The sequence below is a fragment of the Pongo pygmaeus genome, chromosome 8 (assembly GCF_028885625.2).
Source record: "Pongo pygmaeus isolate AG05252 chromosome 8, NHGRI_mPonPyg2-v2.0_pri, whole genome shotgun sequence".
In the NCBI taxonomy this organism is placed as follows: Eukaryota; Metazoa; Chordata; class Mammalia; order Primates; family Hominidae; genus Pongo; species Pongo pygmaeus.
Genome location: NC_072381.2, coordinates 21,713,127 through 21,735,174, shown reverse-complemented (window position 1 = coordinate 21,735,174; position 22,048 = coordinate 21,713,127). Strand labels below are relative to the sequence as shown.

At 39.5% G+C, this 22,048-nt stretch overlaps 1 protein-coding gene across 26 annotated transcripts in view; it reads right to left on the bottom strand.

Annotated features, from left to right (window-relative positions):
- MLLT10 (MLLT10 histone lysine methyltransferase DOT1L cofactor) overlaps positions 1-22,048 on the bottom strand; it is a 225,987-nt gene that overhangs the window by 157,839 nt on the left and 46,100 nt on the right. For 25 of the 26 annotated variants that reach the window (XM_063669626.1, XM_063669632.1, XM_063669625.1 and 22 more), the window contains one exon: positions 6,287-6,341. In XM_063669626.1, the coding sequence (XP_063525696.1) occupies positions 6,287-6,341 (55 nt within the window). Of the gene's footprint in view, positions 1-6,286; positions 6,342-19,932; positions 19,986-22,048 lie in introns of those variants that run through there. The other variant, XM_063669631.1, reaches the window with a different exon arrangement.

Below are 22,048 nucleotides of genomic sequence, written 5' to 3'. Positions count from 1 at the left end.
CATGTAATCAGAGTCTCAGAGAAAATATGAGAGAGAAAATGGCATGAAAGCATTATCTGAATTGATAATACCTAAAAATTTTCCAGAACAGAAGACCCAAAGCCACTGACTGAAGAACCACTATAAATCAGAGTAAATAAAGATATACATCAAGGGACAATAAAACTACAGAAAACTAAGGGAAAGAAATGAAAATCTTAAAGACAAAAGGCAAGTTATCAAACGAAAAACTAGATAACTAAATAAAGCCAGAAAACATTTTTTAAAAGATTTCCATTAAAGGGAACACCAAACAATTTTCCTTGAGTAATAGGAAAATGATTCCAGAAGGAAGCTCAGAATTGAAGAAAAATATAAAGAGTGATAAACATGTAGGTACATTTAATATATAATGAACATATAAAACAATAATGCCTTCACACTCATTTACAACACAAATGACCACTTACATTAAATATTAAAACACTGGTAGGGTTTGTGAATGTATGTAGCTTTCCTATAAACTATAACAAAGACTGGAAAAAGAACAAGTAAAAGAAGTCTATATGGTTTCATTCTACATTTCGTGTTAAGTGGTACACACAGGCCAGGTGCAGTGGCTCACACGTGTAATCCCAACACTTTAGATAGCTAAGGCGGGCAGATCACTTGAGGTCAGGAGTTTCAGACCAGCCTGGCCAATACAGTGAAACCATGTCTCTACTAAAAATACAAAAATTAGCTGAGTGTTGTGGTGTGTGCCTGTAGTCCCAGCTACTCAGGAGGCTGAGGCAGGAGGACTGCTTGAACCTGGGAGGTGGAGGTTGCAGTGAGCCGAGACAGTACCACTGCAGTCCAGCCAGGGCAACACAGCGAGACTCCATTTCAAAAACAAAAAAAAAAAAAGTGGTACACTCAGTACACTGAATTTACTGATAAGAAAATTATAATCCCTACAGCAACCACTATATAGATAAATATAAATACTTGTGTATATATATAGGAAGAGATATGGCCAAAAAGGCAATTTAAGGCAATTTGATATAATTAAATTTAAATGCAATACTAATTAGCTGCATTGTTAAACTGATTAAAATACAGCACTAAAAAAAAATCACAAAAAGAACAGAAGAGAACTAAGAAATAAGAGGGAAAAATCAATGTTACGAACAAACAGCAGAAGACTTCTACTTCTGTCCAAGATAGACTAAGAGAGTCAAGAGAAAGTCACAAGGGAAACTGGAAAATGTATTAAATGGAATGGCAACAAATATGAAATTTATCAAAACTTGAGACATAGGCTGGGGGCAATGGTTCATGCCTACTAATCGCTGGAGCTCAGGAGTTCGAGACCAGCCTGGGCAACATGGTGAAACCCTGTCTCTACAACAAATACAAAAACATCAGTAGGATAAGGTGGCATGCACCTGTAGTCCCAGCTACTCAGGGGCTAAGGTAGGAGGATCGCTTGAACCCAGGAGGTCAAGGCTTCAGTGAGCCAAGATCACATCACTGCCCTCCAGCCTGGGTGACAAACTGAGACCCTGTCTCAAAACAACAACAACAGCAAAAAAAAACCAACAAAAACAAAAAAACACAACTTGTGGGATTCAATAACAGCAATAGAGAGGAACTTACAGCATATACATTTTCATTAGAAAAGAATATCTAAAATAAAAGACCTAAGGTTCCACCTTTATAAGTTAGAAAACAAGAGGAAAATACAGCACATAGTAAGTACTAGGAAGGAAATAAGAGCAGAAGTTTAACAAAATAGAAAACAGGGAGATGGCATAAAAAATTAACAAAGCCCAAAACTTTCTTTAAAAAGGTCAATAAAACTGAACAATTCTATTTGGACTGGTCAAAAAAATAAAAATAAAAACAAAGAAAAAACCAGAACACAAGTCACCAACATCAAGAATAACAATGGGGTAATTACTACCATTGCTAGCAAAATTAACAAAATAATAATAAAATACTATTGGCAGCCGAGTGTGGTGGCTCGTGCCTGTAATCCCAGCACTCTGGGAGGCCAAGGCGGGTGGATCACCTGAGGTCAGGAGTTCAAGACCAGACTGGCCAACATGGTGAGATCCCGTCTCTACTAAAAATACAAAAACTAGTTGGGCATGGTGGTGCCTGCCTGTAATCCCAGCTACTTGGGAGGCTGAGGCAGAGAATCACTTGAACCTGGGAGGTGAAGTCTGCAGTGAGCCGAGATCATGCCACTGCATTCCAGCTTGGGTGACAGAGCAAGACTCCATCTCCAAAAAAAAAAAAAAATACTATTGGTAATGTTAGTCCAACAATTTCAGCAACTTATACAAAGTAGTTAAATTTCTTGGAAAAATAGAGCGCACCAAAATTGACTTAAGTATATAAAAATAGGTCAGACCCAAGGGCTCAAGCCTGTAATCCCAACACTTTGGGAGGATGAGGCAGGAAGATAGCTTGAGCCCATATGTTCGAGACCACCCTCGGCAACAAAGCGAGACCGCGTGTCTCTACAAAAAATACAAAAAGAAAAAAATATTAGCCAGGCATGGTGTGCCTGTGGTCCCACCTATTCAGCAGGCTGAGGCAGAAAGATCACTTGAATCCAGGAGTTTGAAGCTGCAGTGAGCTATGACTGCCATCACTGCTCTCCAGCCTGGGCAACAAAGTGATACACTGTTAAAAAAGACAGAGAGAGAGAGAGAGAGAGAGAGAGAGAGAGAGAGAGAGACAGACAGAGAAAGGGGAAGGGGAAGGGAAAGGGAATGGAAAGGGGGAAAAGGAATGTCTCTATAATTTCGCCAAAAAACGAATTTATCAAAAATTTTCCCAGAAAAGTTTCAGTTTCTCACGAAGTTCTATATAGAATTCAAAGAAAAATAACACCAAATTTACAAAAACTGTTTCATTTTAAGTGACTAGCATAATCCTCAACAAACACCTGACAAAACCACTATAATTCTTAAAGAAACACAGAATGAAAGTACATGACAAAAACAAAATATATGTCAGGAGATGGACAAGTGAATTTACAATATCCTAAAAGTTTCAGAGGATTCAGAAAGAGGAAAAAAGCACACAGTAATGTTAACTTTTTTAAGCTAATAGGGTAGAATGGAACGAGTGAAACAAACCAGAATAGGCGATATTTAATAAGATGGAAGATTTACACCAGGTGCAGTGGCTCATTCCTGTAATTCCAACACTCTCAAAGCTGAGGCAGGAAGATCACTTGAGCCCGGGACTACAAAGCTACAGTGAGCTAGGATCCTGCTACTTGCACTTCAGCCTGAACAACAGAATGAAAACCTGTCACTTAAAAAAAAAAAAAAAAAACTTTGGAATAGTGAAGGCCTTTCTAAATAATAACTCAAAATACAGACATCATGAAAGATTAATAAATTGAACAAAATTAAAATCAGAAACTCATGCATGGTAAAAAAAATTTTTTTTAAAAGCACAATATAAACAAAGACTAACCAGATGGGCAAAATTAGTCCAACTCATATCAAAACAGCATAATAATATATGAGGGGCTCCTTATGAACACTCCAATAAATCAAACTAAAAAGATCAACAACTGTGGCTGGGCATGGTGGCTCACACCTGTAGTCCCATCACTTTGGGAGGCCAAGGTGGGTGGATCCCATCTCTACTAAAAATAAAAAAATCAGCTGGGCATGATGGCGTGTGCCTATAATCCCAGCTATTCCAGTGAGTGAGGCAGGAGAGTCCCTTGAATGGGGGAGGCAGAGGCTGCGGTGAGCCAAGATCAAGCCACTGCACTACTCCAGCCTACGTGACAGAGGGAGACCCTGTCTCAACAAAAAAAAAAAAAAAAAAAGAAAAAGATCAACAACCAAGTTAAAAAACAGATCACAGAAGAGAAAAAACAAATTGCTCTTCAAACTATAAAAAGATGTGAACTTCACTAATATTAAGAGAAATGCAAAACTACTGCTTGGATATACAAACTTTTACCTGTTAGATTACCAAAGGTATGAAGAACAGCTTTTTTATTCATATATTGGTAAAACTGGGAACATATATTGGTAAAACTACAGGGCAAATAATTTGGGACTATCTATCAAAATTAACTGCAAAACTCCTTTGACTCAATGTTTCCACCTATGGAAATTAATAATCCTATAGATATACTTGTATACAAGCAAAATGACATACATACAAAAGTTAGTCATCAAAGTAGAAGATCAGAAAGTGCATCAAGAACTGATTGGATATTAGATAACATGGTTAAAAAGAAAAAAAAAGCTCTATACTGAAAACAAGATAAATTGTTCATGCCGGGTGCGGTGACTCACACCTGTAATCTCAACATTTCGGAAGGCCGAGGCAGTAGGATCATTTGAGGTCAGGAGTTCAAGACCAGCCTGGCCAACATCGTGAAACCCCATCTCTACTAAAAATATAAAAATTAGCCGGGCGTGGTGGCACATACCTGTAATCCCAGCAACTTGGGAGGCTGAGGCAGGAGAATCGCTTGAGCCCGGAAGGTGGAGGTTGCAGTGAGCTGAGACTGCACCACTGCACTCCAGCCTGGGCAAATGAGCAAAGCTTCAAAAAAGAGAAAATCGAAGAAAAAAGAAAAGAAAAGTCTCAAAAAAAACAGATAAATTGTTCAGTGAAATAAATTAAGATGCAGAAGAGTATATAATATTAACCCATTTGTATAAAGATGGAGGGAGTAAATAAGTCTTTGTCTATTCACATTTGAATATGCAAAATAAACCTAGAAAGATATGCAAGAAAGTAATTATTACATAGTAGCAGGAAAGCTATTGATAAACTGGGCAGATGGGGAAGAGGAATAACAGGAAGAGTTTTCAACATATTTTTAAATTCTGTACAATCTGACTGTATAACATAGTCTGAAGATTAAATTGTAAAATATATATAGCTAGCCAAAATCATTCTATTTTTCCCTTTTATTTACTCACACCACTACTCTAGCCTATGCCAAAACTACTTTAGAGGTGGCTACCCAAAATGGAGAAGAGTATAGTAATAGCAGCTTAACCTTTTTTCAGCTGCTTCATCACATATGCCATGGTCTAATAAACTTATGTCTACACATTTCAGAATAGTACTGAGCTGTAGAAAAATATGATTTCTCTGACAACGATAACTGAAAGTGGACAAGAAAATGAGTAATATACAAGGGTTCATAGGAAAGCATACCAAAATGTGATACAGAAGTCAGCTTTTTTTTTTTTTGACACAGGGTCTCACTCTCACCCATCCCAGGGACTGAAGTACAGTGGCGTGATCATGGCTCATTGCAGCCTCAACCTCCCAGACTCAAGCCATCCTCCTGCTCAGTTTCCCAAGTAGCTGGAACTGCAGGCATGTGCCACCATGTGTAACTAAGTCTTTTTATTTTTATTTTTTATATTTACTTTTGCAGAGACCAAGGTCTCCCTATGTTGCCCAGGATGGTCTCAGACTCCTATGCTCCAGTGAGCCTCCTACCTTGGCCTCTCAAAGAGCTGGGATTACAGGTGTCAGGCAGCACACCCAGCCTAAAAGTCAACATTTCTTTATATTCAAGCAACAAAGATCCTCAGAGTTAAATAAAATTAACATTCACTAGAAACATCATCTGTCTAGAGATACACAAAACAGAAAAAAAGAATCTAAAACAACAGATTTTAGGTCTAACAACAACAACAAAAAATGTGGCTCATTTTTCAAAAAAAAAATTCCTAACATAAGAAACTATACCCATTTTAAAAAATACTTTTTTTTTTTTTTGGAGACAGTCTCCTTCTGTCACACAGGCTAATGGGCAATGGTACAATCTCAGCTCACTGCAACCTCCGCCCCCCAAGTTCAAGAGATTCTCCTGCCTCAGACTCCCAAGTAGCTGGGACTACAGGCAGGCACCACCACACCCGGCTAATTTTTCTATTTTTAGTAGAAACCAGGTTTCACTATGTTGGCCAGGCTGGTCTCGAACTCCTGACCTCAGGTGATCCACCTCCCTCAGCCTCCCAAAGTGCTGGGATTACAGGTGTGAGCCACCTCGCCCAGCCAAAAACATAAGAATTTAAATTAGAAGTATGTATTTAATAGATCATACTGCATAAAATACCCAATGCTTAAGTTTGTCCACAAAGGAGAAAAATTGTGGGTCAATATAATAAGGATTCATAAATTATAGCCACTACTGTTAAAAATGAGTAGAAAACGCTGTTTAATTTGATGAAATAAAATAAACTACCAAATATTTGAAAATACTCCACTGTCCCAGTTTTCAATAAAATTTTTTTCAAGAAATCTCTGCACTTACCCCCATTATCTGTTCTTTTTAAAGCTCCATCCTTATGGGGACAAAGTTCACATCTCTATAAAAAAAAAGAAACAGGTAATGAAATAATTCAGATTACCAAAAATGTAGTATCTTCCCTGCAACTTCAAAACTACTGAAAATGTGAGAGCAGCATTTGTCCTAGTTGCCCCCAAAGAATATTTCAGAACATTCTTCACAAACAGTTGTTCTCGATGACAGGTGATCTTCTTCAGAGGACAAGTAATTTTTTTAAAGTACATTTTAACTTTTAAACTCCTGCCACGAGCCAGGCACGGTGGCTCATGCCTGTAAATCTTAGAACTTTGGGAGGCTGAGGCGGGCGGATTACCTGAGGTCGGGAGTTCGAGAGCAGCCTGACCAACATGCAGAAACCCCGTCTCTACTAAAAATAAAAAATTAGCCAGGCGTGGCGGTGCATGCCTGTAATCCCAGCTACTGGGGAGGCTGAGACAGGAGAATTGCTTGAATCCGGGCGGTGGAGGTTGCGGTGAGCCAAGATCACGCCATTGCACTCCAGTCTGGGCAACAAAAACGAAACTCCAACTAAAAGAAACATAACAAAACAAAACAAAACAAAACTCCTGCCACAATTTTTTAAATCTTACATTAATAAAAACACAAAGATGCTGGGATTATTTACCTGGGGAGCGGGAGAAAAAACAAAAAGGTCCTCTCAACACAGGAATGGGGAAAGGCTTTTAACATCTGCCTGTTACCTGTTTACTTCCTGTCTTACGGTCAGCTAGGATGACTGCCGTCAAGTAGGTCTGGTTTCTCTTAAAGAGCCAAACTCTAGAATTTAGAGTTTTAATTTAAGTGGCAAGAAATGATCTCATGCATGCTGATTTCCCTTCTGAAAGGAATTCGGCTAATCAGCTATTATTATTCAAACACAATAGTACTCAAAATTTATTGTGGATCCCTCTCCTTCCCGTGCTCAGAATTTAAAACCAAAAATAAATGTAGAGCCAGTACTACCACTTCTTATGAAACACAGTAAGTTTCAATGGCATTGTCTTACTATGAAGAATATGTTCCTGAAAGTCTCACTTGAGTATTATTTATATCCCACTTTCTTTCCAAAAGAGGTTTTGCAGCATACAATATACTAATATAGGCCTGGCACAGTGAATCACACCTGTAATCCCAGCACTTTGGGAGGCTGAGGTAGGTAGATCGCTTGAGCCCAGGGGTTTGAGACCAGCCTGGGCAACACGGCAAAATCCCACCTCTACAAAAAACAAAAACAAAAAAACACAAAAATTAGCTGGGTGTGGTGGTGGCGCACCTGTAGTACCAGCTGCTCAGCAGGCTGAGGCAGGCAGATCAATTGAGCCCAGAAGGTCAAGGCTGCAGTAAGCCATGATTGCACCACTGCACTCCAGCCTGGGTTACAGAGTAGACCCTATCTCAAAAAAACAAAAATAAAAAAAAATGTGTATATACATAGACATACACACACACACACACACACATACATACACACACACGTATATATATGTATGTATACATACATATGTGTGTATATCTATACACATATTATATATATACACACATACACACATACTCTATATATACACACACACTATATATACACATCCTACATATAAATATATATACACTTACATATATAAATTACAACAAAAAATTGGAGTAGAAAATTAAGTTGAAATAGTATTAAAAGTACAGAAAGCATAAGCCATAAAAGCCTACTGAGGCCAGCTGCAGTGCCTCACACATATAATTGTAGCACTTTGGGAGGCCAAAACAGAAGGACCACTTGAGGTCAGGAGTTCGAGACCAGCCTAAGCAACAAAGTGAGACCTCATCTCTACAAAAAATAATTTTTAAAAAAATAGACCCTATTGGCTGGGCACGGTGGCTCACGCCTATAATCCCAGCACTTTGGGAGGCCAAGGCGGGTGGATCACGAGGTCAAGAGATCGATACCATCCTGGGCAACATGGTGAAACCCCGTCTCTACTAAAAATACAAAAAATTAGCTGCATGTGGTGGCGTGTGCCTGTAGTCCCAGCTACTTGGGAGGCTGAGGCAGGAGAATCACTTGAAACTGGAAGGCGGAGGTTGCAGTGAGCAGAGATCATGTCACTGCACTCCAGCCTGGACAACAAGAGCAAAACTCCATCTCAAAAAAAAAAAAAAAAAAAAAAAAGGCCGGGCGCAGTGGCTCACGCCTGTAATCCCAGCACTTTCGGAGGCTGAGGCAGGTGGATCACGAGGTCAGGAGATCGAGACCATCCTGGCTAACATGGTGAAACCCTGTCTCTACTAAAAATACAAAAAATTAGCCAGGCGTGGTGGCAGGCCCCTGTAGTCCCAGCTACTTGGGAGGCTGAGGCAGGAGAATGGTGTGAACCCAGGAGGTGGAGCTTGCAGTGAGCCGAGATCGCGTCACTGCACTCCAGCCTGGGCGACAAAGCCAGACTCCATCTCAAAAAAAAAAAAAAAAAAAAAAATTGAGCCTATTGATAAAGTTTGGATATTTGTGCCTCCAAATCTCATGTAAAAATGTAATCCCAATGTTGAAGGTGGAGCCTAGCAAAAGGTGTTTGGGTAATGGGGGCAGATCCCTCGTGAATGTCTTGGTGTTTTCCCTGTGGTAATGAGTGAGTTTCTTGCTGTTGTTAGTTCACATGAGATCTGATTGGTAAAAAGGGCCTGCCATCTTGCTCCCTTCTCTCACCATGTGACACTCCTGGTCCCCATTCCCACTGCCCCATGAGTAAAAGTTTCCTCAGCCCAAAGATGTTGGTGGTATGCTTGTACACAGCCTACAGAACTGTGAACCAAATAAACCTCTTTTCTTTATATTAATAATCTTATCCAGTTTCAGGTATTCCTTTAACCTAAAACAGGCTAATACAGCTATATTTCTTGCCTTTCAGTATTTCACTCTCCTGATTTTCCTATTATCTCTTTGGCAGCACCTTTCTGATCACCCTATCAAACCTTTAAAAGGTGAAGTTCCTCAGGGCTCTGGCCTAAGATGTCATCTTATTTCACGTGAAACACTAGGCAATCTTATTCACTGTCCAAATTTCCACTACCAACTAAATTATAAAAATATAACAGTGACTCCCAAATTTTATCTATTTGTATCTGTCCCCAGGTTCAGGTATAAAACTCTATATGCTACATAAACACTTTATTTTATTTTATTTTGAGATGGAGTCTTGCTCTGTTGCCCAGGCTAGAGTGCAGTGGCTCGACCTCGGCTCACTGCAACCTCCAGCTCCAGAGTTCAAGCAATTCTCCTACCTCAGCCTCCCAAGGAGCTGCAATTACAGGTGTGTGCCACCACGTCCAGCTAACTTTTTCTATTTTTAGTAGAAACAGGGTTTCGTCATGTTGCCCAGGTTGGTCTCAAACTCCTGGCCTCAAGTGATCCACTCACCTCAGCCTCCTAAAGTGCTAGGATTACAGTGAGCCACCGCACCCAGCCTACATCGACACTTGAAACGCCCCACAATTTATGACAAAACCTGCTCTTCCTGCTCTTTCCATATATTGGTAATGATATTTTCAATGACACATTGCTCATGCAAGACACCTAGTATACATCATCTTTGACCACTTCATACCTCACTCCCTAATCTCACTTTTAATCCATAACTGTATTGTGCCCTTCCTCTTCCTAAATACTGGTGAGATCTGCCTCTCTCTCTCCATCTCCACTATTACCCTACTTAAAGCAAGCATCACCTTTCATCAGGACCACTTCAGTCACCTCCTAAATGCAGTAGTCCCCCAGTTATCCATGGGAGAAACATTCTAAGAACCCCAGTGGATGTCTGAAATGACAAATGGTACCAAGCACTTGATTCTGTTTTTTGCTATACATACATACCTATAAAAAAGTTCAATTTATAAATTAGGCACAGTAACAGATTAACAACAACAATAAAATAGAACAGGCCAGGTGTAGTGGCTCACACCTATAATCCCAGGACTTTAGGAGGCTGAGGCGGGCAGATCACCTGAGGTCAGGAGTTCGAGACCAGCCTGGCCAACATGGTGAAACCCTATCTCTACTAAAAACACAAAAAAATCAGCTGAATGTGGTGGCACATGCCTGCAGTCCCAGCTAAGCAGGAGGCTAAGGCACAAAAATCTATTGAACCTAGGAGATTGCAGTGAGCCAAGATCATGCCACTGCACTCCAGCCTGGGTGACAGAGAAAGAGACTCCACCTCAGAAAATTTTTAAAAATTAAAAAAAAAAATTATAACAATCTACTATAAGAAAAGCTATATGAATGTGGTCTCTCTCAAAATACAGTCTGCATAACAACAACCACATATAAAATGGTGGTCCCATGAGATTAAATGGAACTAAAAAATTCCTATTGCCTAGTGACGTAATGATGTAATAGCCAGAGTAACATGATAGAGCAATTTTTAAAATAAATTTAGTGTACATTAAGTGTACAATGTTCATAAAGTCTACAGTAGTTGTAGCAGTCCATTCTCTCACTGCTATAAAGCACTACCCAAGACTGGGCAATTTATAAAGAAAAGAGGCTTAATTGACTCACAGTTCCACATGGCTGAGGAGGCCTCGTGAAACTTTCAATCATCATGGGAGGGGAAGCAAGCATGTCTTACATGGCAGCAAGCAAGAGAAAGAGAATGTGTACACAGGAAAAAACTGCCACTTTCAAAACCATCAGATCGCAAGGGAATTCACTCACTATCATGAGAACAGGATGGGGGAAACTGCCCCCATAATCCAGTCACCTCCCTCCTTCAACACATAGGGATTACAATTCGAGATGAGATTTGGGTGGGGATACACAGCCAAACCCTATCAGTAGTGTACAAAAATGTCCCAGGCTTTCACATTCACTCACCACTTACTCACTGACTCACCCAGAGCAACTTCTAGTCCTGTAAGCTTCATTCATGGTAAAGCCCTATACAAGTGCATTTTTTTTTTAATCTTTCATACCATTAATTTAGCTGTACCTTTTCTATGTTTAAAAACACAAATACGGCTGGGCGCAGTGGCTCAGGCCTGTAATCCCAGCACTTTGGGAGGCCGAGGCGGGCAGATCACGAGGTCAGGAGATCGAGACCATCCTGGCTAACACGGTGAAACTCCGTCTCTACTAAAAATACAAAAAAAATTAGCCAGGCATGGTGGCAGGCGCCTGTAGTCCCCACTACTCAGGAGGCTGAGGCAGGAGAATGGCGTGAACCCGGGAGACAGAGGTTGCAGTGAGCCAAGATCATGCCACTGAACTCCAGCCTGGGTGACAGAGCAAGACTCCATCTCAAAAAATAAATAAATAAATAAATACACAAAATATATTAATAGGACTGTGATAAGGATGGTAAGATTATGAGTGATTTCTTTCCTCTATTCCAAACTATACCATTTCCGTTATATTGTAAAGTCTTATGGAAAAATGTCACTAAATGCTAATTAAATCTGCCCACTGAAGATAAACCTATAATAAATAAAACAGGATGTCTCAGAAACAACAACAAAAAAGAAACTATAAGCTGAGCGTGGTAGCACCAGTCTGCAGTCCCAAATACTCAGAAGGCTGAGGCAGGAGGATCACTTGTGCCTGGGAGTTTGAGGCTGCAGTAATATAATAGCACCACTGCACTCCAGCCTGGGCAAAAGAGCAAGACTTGATCTCAAATAAAATAAAAAAAAAAAAAAGAATTTTTTAAATACTAAAAATACAACATGCGAAGTAAAAATTTCACTAGGCAAGCTTCACAACAACAAATCTCAGATGACAAAAGAGTCAGCGAACTTGAAGCTACATCAATAGAATCTAATCTGAGGCCAGGCATGGTGGCTCACACCTGTAATCCTAGCACTTTGGGAGGCCGAGGTGGGCAGGTCACCTGAGCTCAGGAGTTCGAGACCAGCCTGACCAACATGGAGAAACCCCGTCTCAACTAAAAAATACAAAATTAGCCAGGTGTGGTGGCACACACCTGTAGTCCCAGCTACTCAGGAGGCTGAGGCAGGAGAATCACTTGAACTCAGGAGGCAGAGGTTGTGTTGAGCCGAGATCGCGCCATTGCACTCCAGTCTGGGCAACAAGAGCGAAACTCCATCTCAAAAAAACAAACAAAAAAAGGAATCTAATCTGAAAGAGGAAAGAGGTTAAAAAAAAAACAGGGCTTCAGGGACCTACAAGACAGTACCAAAAGGTCTCACATGCATAACCAAAGGCCTTAAAAAGAAGAAAAGAGAAAGAATATGAGGCAGGAAAGAAAATTTTGAAGAAATGATGGCTGAAAATTTCTTCAATTTGAAAAAAGACACATTCACAGATTCAAGAATCTCAGCAAACCTCAAATAGTCAAACGCCTTGCTAAACAGCAAACACAGAGGGAAAAATCTTGAAGCACCAAAAGAAAATGTCACATTACACAGAGGGCAGAGGGAACAGTGACTGGATAAATGGTAGATTTCTCATCATAAAATATGGAAGCCAAAAGAAAGTAAACTAAAATACTTAAATTGCTAAGAGATAAAGCACTGTCAACACAGAAATCTAAATCCAACCACAATGCCCTTCAAAAATAAAGATGAAATAGGTACTTTCAGATAAAAGAAAGCAAACACAATTTATCACCAAAAGATACGCCCTGCAAGAAAGGCTAAAGAAATTCTTCAGAATTAAGACAAATGATGCTAGAAAATGCAAATCTTCAGAAGACTACCACAAATGGTAAATATCTGGGTAAACTTAGAAGACTTTTAGCCCTTAAGTTCTTAACATTACATGATTATTGAAAGCCAAAATTATATTGTTGTTTTCTGGGGCTTATAATATATGTAGTTCCAACACACATGACAAAAGCATAACTGACAACAAACAGAGGTGATATAAAAGAACAACTTACAAGCTTTGTATACTTTACAACTTGTACAATATTACCCATAAGTGGTAATACTATAAAAACAGACTGAAAAGAGTAAAGAAATATACTTAAATTGCTAGAGGAATGTGCAAAAGAATTAAGTTGAAACCCTTCCTGATACTATATTTAAAAATTAATTCAAAAGTCAATCGCAGATCTAAATGTAAGAGCTAAAACTATACAACTTTAGAAAAAAACATAGGAGGTAAGCTTTAGGACTTGGTTGAACAACAGTTTTTAGACATAACACTAAAAACAGAGGCAATAAAAGAAAAAATAACTAGAATTTACCAAACCTACAGACTTTTTTGCTACAAACAAAACCATCAGGAAAGTAAAAGGATGGAAGAAATATTTACAGGTCGCATGTCTGACAAGTAGTTTGTATCCAGGATACAGAGCTCTTCCATTCAAAAATAAAAAGCTATACAGCCCAGTTAAAAATTGAACAAAGGATCTAAATAGACACTTCTCCAAAGAAAATATATAAATGACCAATAAGCACATGAAAAGATGCTCAACGTCATTAATCATTAAGGATTAAAAATCAACACCAGGCCAGGTGCAGTGGCTCACGCCTGTAATCTCAACAATTTGGGAGGTCTAGGCGGGTGGATCACCTGAAGTCAGGAGTTTGAGACTAGCCTGGCTGTCATGGTGAAACTCCATCTCTTCTAAAATTACAAAAATTAGCCAAGTGTGATGGCGGGCACCTGTAATCCCAGGTACTCAGGAGGCTGAGGCAGGAGAATCGCTTGAACCCGGGAGGCAGAGGTTGCCGTGAGCCAAGATATCACACCACTGTACTCCAGCCTGAACAACAGAGTGAGACTCCGTCTAAAAAATAATATAATGAAAAAAATAACTAAAAATCAACACCACAATCAAATACTACCTCATGCCCTGTAGGATAGCTAAAATCAAAAGCCAAACAATAAAAAATGTTGGCAAAGAGATGAAGAAATTAAAACCTTCATATAGGCTGGGTGCAGTGGCTCACACCTGTAATCCCAGCACTCTGGGAGGCTAACATGGGCGGATCACCTGAGGTCAGGAGTTCAAGACTAGCTTGGCCAATATGGTGAAACCCCATCTCTACAAAAATACAAAAATTAGCCCGGCATGATGGCGGGTGCCTGTAATCCCAGCTACTCGGGAGGCTGAGGCAGAAGAATCACTTGAACCCGCGAGGTGAAGACTGCATTGGGCCGAGATTGCGCCATTGCACTCCAGCCTGGGCAACAGAGGGAGACTCCGTCTCAAAAAAAAAAAAAAACCTTCATCTATTGTTGCTGGTAATTTAAAATGTTACAGCCTCTTTGTCAGTTTTTCAAAAGGTTAAACAGAATTACAGCATGAAACAAAAATCCTATGCCCAAGAGAATTGAAAACAAATGTCTGGATTTGCAGACAAAGGTTCATAATAATATTATTCATAATATTGCAAAAGTATATACAACCTAAATGTCTATCAATTAATGAATGAGTAAAGAAAATGTAGTATAGCCATGCAATAGAATATTATTTGACAACACAAGGGAATGAAGTTCTAATGCTACAAAACAAATGCGTGTACATTATGCTAGGAGAAAGAAGCCACTCACAATACACCATATATCATATGATTCCATTTATATGAAATGTCCCAAATAGGGATAGAAACAGTAATGAAGATTAGTGATTGCCAGGAGCTGGGGAAGTAGGGTAATGGAGACCGACTGTTAATGGGCCAAAGGGCTGCTTCTTGAGAGGATACAAGTGTTCTAAAATTGATTGTAGTGATGTAGACACTGTTTCAAAACAAAACAATTGGCCAGGCGCAGTGGCTCACGCCTGTAACCCCGCACTTCAGGAGGCCGAGGCGGGCGATTCACCTGAGGTCGGGAGTTCAAAACCAGCCTGATCAACATGGAGAAACCCCATTTCTACTAAAAATACAAAAATTAGCCAGGTGTGGTGGCACATGCCTATAATCCTAGCTACTTGTGAGGATGAGGCAGGAGAATCGCTTGAACCCGGGAAGCGGAGGTTGCGGTGAGCCCAGATTGTGCCATTGCACTCCAGTCTGGGCAACAACAGCAAAATTCCATCTCAAAAAAAAAAAAAAAAAAAAAAATTGTGTACTAGCACAGATAGAAAAGTAAACACAAGGTGTCTGTAAGAAACACACTTTAAGTAAACACACAAACAGGTCAAAAGTAAATGGAATGGCTGGGCATGGTGGCTCACACCTATAATCCCAGCACTTTGGGAAGCCGAGGTGGGTGGATCACAAGGTAGGAGATCGAGACCAGCCTGTCAACATGGTGAAACCCTATCTCTACTAAAAATACAAAAATTAGCTGGGCATGGTGGCATGTGCCTGTAGTCCCAGCTACTCGGGAAGCTGAGGCAGAAGAATGGCGTGAACCCGGAGGCGGAGCTTGCAGTGAGCCGAGATCGTGCCACTGCACTCCAGCCTGGGCGACAGAGTGAGACTCCGTCTCAAAAAAAAAAAAAGTAAATGGATAGGCTGGGTGCGCGGTGGTTCAGGTCTGTAATCCCAGCACTTTGGGCGGGCACTTGATCACTTGAGGCCAGGAGTTCGAGACCAGCCTGGCCAACATGGCAAAGCCCCATCTCTACCAAAAATACAAAAATTAGCCAGGCATGGTGGCACACACCTATAGTCCCAGCTATTAGGGTGGCTGAAACAGGTGAACTGCTTGAATCTGGGAGGCAAAGGCTGCAGTGAGCCAAGATCACACCACTGCACTCCAGCCTGGGTGACAGAGTAAAACCTCATCTCAAAAACAAACAAACAAACAAACAACAAGAAAAAAAAAGATGGTGAGTGGCTACAAAGTAAAGAGAGGGAGGGGAATTTCACAGTAAGTCAGACAATGAAGAAATCATAACAATTATAAATGTATGCACCTAAAAACAAGGCTTCAAAATACATGAAGCAAAAATTAGCATAAGGCATAGTCAGAATACTCAGTGCCCCAAACATGGTAAGATATTTTAACACTCCTCTTTGTGACTGACAAAACCAGATCAAATAAAAATAATAATAATAATAATAAAAATAATCTAAGCAATGTTAAAACCACTATAAACATTCTTTTCAGGTAAACTTGGTGCATATCCCATGAAAGACCACATACTGAGCCATAAAGCAAGACACAATAAAACGAAAATAATGGAAATCATACAGATTATGTTCCCTAACCACATCAGAAAAAAAGATATAAAATTAATGACCTAGCAGCCGGGTATGGTGGCTCACGCCTGTAATCCCAACACTTTGGGAGGCCAAGACAGGTGGATCACCTGAGGTCGCAAGTCCAAGACCAGCATGGCCTACATGATGAAACCCCGTCTCTATTAAAGATACAAAAATTAGCTGGGCATGGCAGCGGGTGGCCGTAATCCAAGCTACTCAGGAGGCTGAGCTGAGGCAGGAGAATCGCTTGAACCCGGGATGCAGAGGTTGCAGTAAGCCAAGATCGCACCACTGCACTCTAGCCTGGGTGGCAGCACAAAACTCTGTCTCAAAATAAAATAAAATAAAATAAAATAAGAACCTACATATAAAAGGGTAAAGTAAACCCAAAGTAAGTAGAAAAAAGAAAGAAATAGTAAAAATAAGAGCAGAAGAAATGAAACAGAAAAGTAACAGAAAATTTGAAGTCAAAGTTGGTCCTTTTGTCAGAGACTTCTGAACCAGAGTGCCTCTATCTTGAACAGGGGCTGGGGAAAATAAGCCTGAGTCCTGCTGGACTGCAGTAAGTTATGCATTCTAAGTCACAGAATGAGCTAAGAGGCTGGCACAAGATACAAGACATAAAAACCTTGCTGATAAAACAGGTTGTAATAAAGAAGGGGGCCAAAACCCACCAAAGCCAAGATGGTGACAAAACTGACCTCTGGTCGTCCTCACTGCTCATTATACACTAATTATAATACATTAACATGCTAAGAGACACTCCCACAAGGGCCATGACAGTTTACAAATGCCATAGCAATGCCAGGAAGTTACCCTATATAGTCTAAAAAGGGGAGGAACCACTAGTTCTGGGAATTGCCCACCCCTTTCCCAGAAAACTCATGAATAATCCGCCCCTTGTTTAGCATACAATCAAGAAATACTCATAAAAATGGGAAACCAGCGGCCCATGGCACTGCTCTCCCTATGGAGTAGCCATTCTTTTATTCCTTTACTTTCTTAATAAACTTGCTTTCACTTTACTGTATGAATCCGCCTCAAATTTTTTCTTGCACAAGATCCAAGAACCCCTCAATCCAAGGGGGTCTGGATTGGGACCCCCTTTCTGGTAACACTTTGAAAAACCTAAAAAGTTGACAATCTGCAAGCTAAATTAATTTTTTTTTAAATAGGAAGAATACAAATCGCCAATATCAAGAATAAAATGGGAATTACCTCTACAATCCCAAAGATATTAAGAGGGCCAAAGATTATTATTAATGACTTTATGCTAACCAATTCAACAGCTTAGATGAAAAAAAAAAATTATTTGAAAACAAAACTTATCAAAACTGATAAAACAGAAAATCTGAGAAGCATTTTAAGTTGAATTCATTATCAAAATCCTGCCCAAAAAGAAAACACTAGATTCAGATTTTTTCACTGATAAGTTCCTTCAAACACTAAAGAAATAATAGAATCAATCTCACACAAACATTTCCAGAAAACAGAGAAGACAACGCTTCCCAAATCATTTTCTAAGTTTAGCATGAAGAATACCAATGAATATACCAAAAATACCAGCACTTGACAAAAAGCAACAAGGTTACAACAAAATCCCTCACATACAAAGTTGCAAAAATATTTACTATTAGCAATTTAAGTCCAACAATATATAAGAAGAATAGGCCAGCTGTGGTGGCTCACATGGATTACGAAAGTAATCCCAGCACTTTCGGAGGCCAACGCGGGAGGATCACTTGAGGTCAGGAGACCTACCTGGCCAACATGGTGAAACCCTGTCTCCACAAAAAAAATTAGCCGGGCATGGTGGCACGTGCCTGTAATCTCAGCTACTCGGGAGGCTGAGGCAGAAGAATCACTTGAACCCAGGAGGTGGAGGTTATACTGAGCAGAGACTGCCAATGTACCCATCTCCAAAAAAAAAAAAAAAGAATAATACACCATGACACCAAATGGCATTTAGCGTAACATTTGAAAATAAAACAATGAAATTTACATTAATATCTTTAAAAACATAGCATTATCTCAATAGATACAGAAAAAGCTTTTGAGAAAACTCAATATCCATTCATGACACAAACCCTCAGGAAGCTACTCAACTGTGTATTCTCCATGGCATGGCATGACTATTCCTCTTGGGGTCTGTGACTATAACAAACTGTCTTTTCAATGGCCGTCATGCTGGGTTCTGTTGGCCTTGCCATATCTAAATAGTAATAAAACCTATATTTGAAAGCAATCTGATAAACTTCATCAATAAAACCCCTACATCTGACTTATAATTGATGGTGTAACACTGAATGCTCTCCTCTAAGAATGAAAACAAGATTAAGTCCATTTTGTAAGGGAAGAGAATAAAAGGAATTACAACTGGGGAAAAAAGAGATAAAACAGTGTTTTATGACAATCATCTATTAGAAAAATCTAAGTAATCTACCTAAAAAACTAGTAGAATTAATATGACTTAAGTAAGGTTGTAAGAAACAGGTCAATATACAAAAATTCTATTTCCAACAAAAAATTAGAAATTTTTATAATACTTTATAATTGCTAAAAAATGTATTTAATATTTTAAAGTAGCATCAAAAAAAGACAAAATACTTAAAAATAATTTTAGGCTAGGCGTGGTGGCTCATGCCTGTAATCCCAGCACTTTGGGAGGCCGAAGCAGGCAGATCATTTGAGGTCAGGAGTTGACCAGCCTGGCCAACATGGTGAAACCCTATCTCTACTAAAAACATAAAAATTAGCTGGGCTTAGTGGTACATGCCTGTAATCCCAGCTGCTTGGAAGGCTGAGGCAGGAGAATTGTCTGAACCCAGGAGATGGAGTCAGCCAAGATTGCGCCACTGCACTCCAGCAAGGCAAGAGTGAGACTCTGTCTCAAAAAAAAGGAAAAAAAATAAGTAATTTTAAAAACAGAAGACATGCAAGACCAAAGGCTAAAAGCAACAAACGACTGCTCAGACAAAGCAAAAAAGACCTAAACAAATGGAGAGATATACTATACTAATGATTAAGACTCAATTGTTGTTAAGGTGTCAGTTCTCCTCAAACTGATCAACAGATTCAAGACAATTATAATCATGATCCCATCAGCCTTTTTTGGAGAAGACAGAAAAGAGATTATTAAAATTTATATGGAAATGTGAAGGACGGAGAATATGCAGAACTTCGAAAAAGAAGAAAAAGGTTTTAGGACTTGCAATTCTGACTTCAAGACAATATAAAGTTACAAAAATAATCAGAATACTCTAACAGGGCTAGACAAACAGATTTTTGGAGCAGAATAAAGATTTCTGAAAGAGATCCCACTTATGCAGCCATGTGATGTTCCCAAAGCAACCCAGTGAGAAAAGGAGACTCTTTTCAACAAATGGTGAAAAACAACTGGATAGCCATATGCAAAATACTCAAACCTACAAAAATAATTTCAGATGCATCACAGACCTAAATATAAATTAGCAAAAGCAAAACCTTTTAGAGGAAATAAAGGAAATTACCTTCATGACTTCGAGGTTAGGCAAAAGGGTCTTAGCTCACAGTAAGCAATAACTACAAAAGAAAACACTGATAAATTAAACTTATCAGATATAAATATTTCCGCTCATCAAAAAGTACAGTTAAGATAAATAGGTAAACCACATAGACTTGGGGAAAGTATTTACAAAACATTTATCAGACAAAGGATCAGTATTTAGGACATATAAACACCTGCAACTCAAACAGATGAAAAAAGAAAACAAAGAATAGTAAAGGCTAAATGAACAAACTCATCACAAAAGAGAACACACGAATGGTCAACACACAAGCTAAAACGTGCAGAATATCACCAGTTATCATGAAAAAGTAAATTAAAACCACAATGATACCACTTCTGGTCAAGACGGAGTGAATAAAGGGGACCAGATTTAGCCTCCTTGCGTGAAATAATAAAAACCTAATAAAATGAATGAAACAACAGCACTGAAGATACTGGACAAGTAACAAAACACAGTGATCCCTGGAAGACAAAAAACAAATGGGCTGCATGTGTGCCCAGCTTACTGCCTTGATAGAGTTTCCAGGTCGTGGAACAGGGAGGAGGAACCCAGGCAGAGCCTGTGGTCTCCCCAAGTTGAGGAAATGGAGCTGGAAGTCCAAGGAGGCCAAGGTGCCTAGAGCTCACAAGGGAGACCAGCACTGAGTAGAGAGCTGGAGAGAGAGAGAGAAATGAAGAGATCTACAAAGGCTCACCCTAGAACTTTTGGTTGAATGACAAATCAGCACTTGCAATGTAAAGGAGCTATCCAATGGCAAGGTGAGAAACCACCAAAAGAATTAGAGGTAACAGCATCCAGAACTGACATAAGGATGTGAATAGTACCCATACCCAAAAGTCCAAAAGGAAATGATGTGATATAATTTATATCACATTGGAGATATGACATTGGAGTACTAAGAAAGAAAAGGCTTCAGAAGGAGGAAAAAATTAACCCTAAACACAGCCCTGGTCCAGTCAAAGAAAACATGAAAGACCCAACAGAAAGAAACTGTTTTCAAGCAGCTTAATAATGCCACAGAACAAAGTCCACAAATATTTGTAAAAGGCAAACAAAACTAGAGAAACTAGAAAACAAGGTATAATTCACACTGGCTAAAAAGTCAATCAAAATTTATAAGACTTACATAGAAGCAGGAAGTTACACCCCATAATGAAACAAAAAATAAACCAATTTTGAAATGAAACAGAAAACAGAATTAGTAGACAAGTCCTTTAAAACAATTATGATGATATTTCATATGATCAGAAGGCCAGAAGAGACAAACATATTAAGTAAAAATGTGAAACATTTTTAAAATTTGAACTTCTAAATTGAAAAGTACAAAGTCTAAGATGAAAAATACACTTTGAGATTTACAACCCATGAAACCAAAATTACTAACCTAAATGAAACACAGAAAATAAAAACCATTAAAAAATGTAATATGTGATAACTGAAACAATTTCAAGAGGCCAAACACACTTGTAACTGGAGCCACAAAACAGGAGATAATATAGAAAAAAAAATCTTTAGAAATCACGGCCAACAACTTTCACATATTTGATGGAAATTATAAGCACGTATAACAGGGCACTCTTTTAATGAACTATCAGTCACTAGAAACATGAAGAAAAGTGGCTGAGCACAGTGGCTCACGCCTGTAATCCCAGCACTTTGGGAGGCTGAGGTGGGAAAATCACTTCAGGCCAGGAGTTCAAGACCAGTGTGGGCAAAATTGCAGAACCCTGTCTCTAAAAAAAACACACACACACACAAAAATTGGCCTGGCGCGGTGGCTCACGCCTGTAATCCCAGCACTTTGGGAGGCCGAGGCGGGCAGGTCACCTGAGGTCAGGAGTTCGAGACCAGCCTGATCAACATGGACAAACCCCATCTCTACTGAAAATACAAAATTAGCCGGGCATGGTGACACATGCCTGTAATCCCAGCTACTCAGGACACAGAGGCAGGAGAATTGCTTGAACCCAGGAGGCGGAGATTGCGATGAGCCGAGATCATGCCATTGCACTCTAGCCTGGGCAGCACTCTAGCCTGGGCAACAAGAGCGACACTCCATCTCAAAAAATAAAAACAA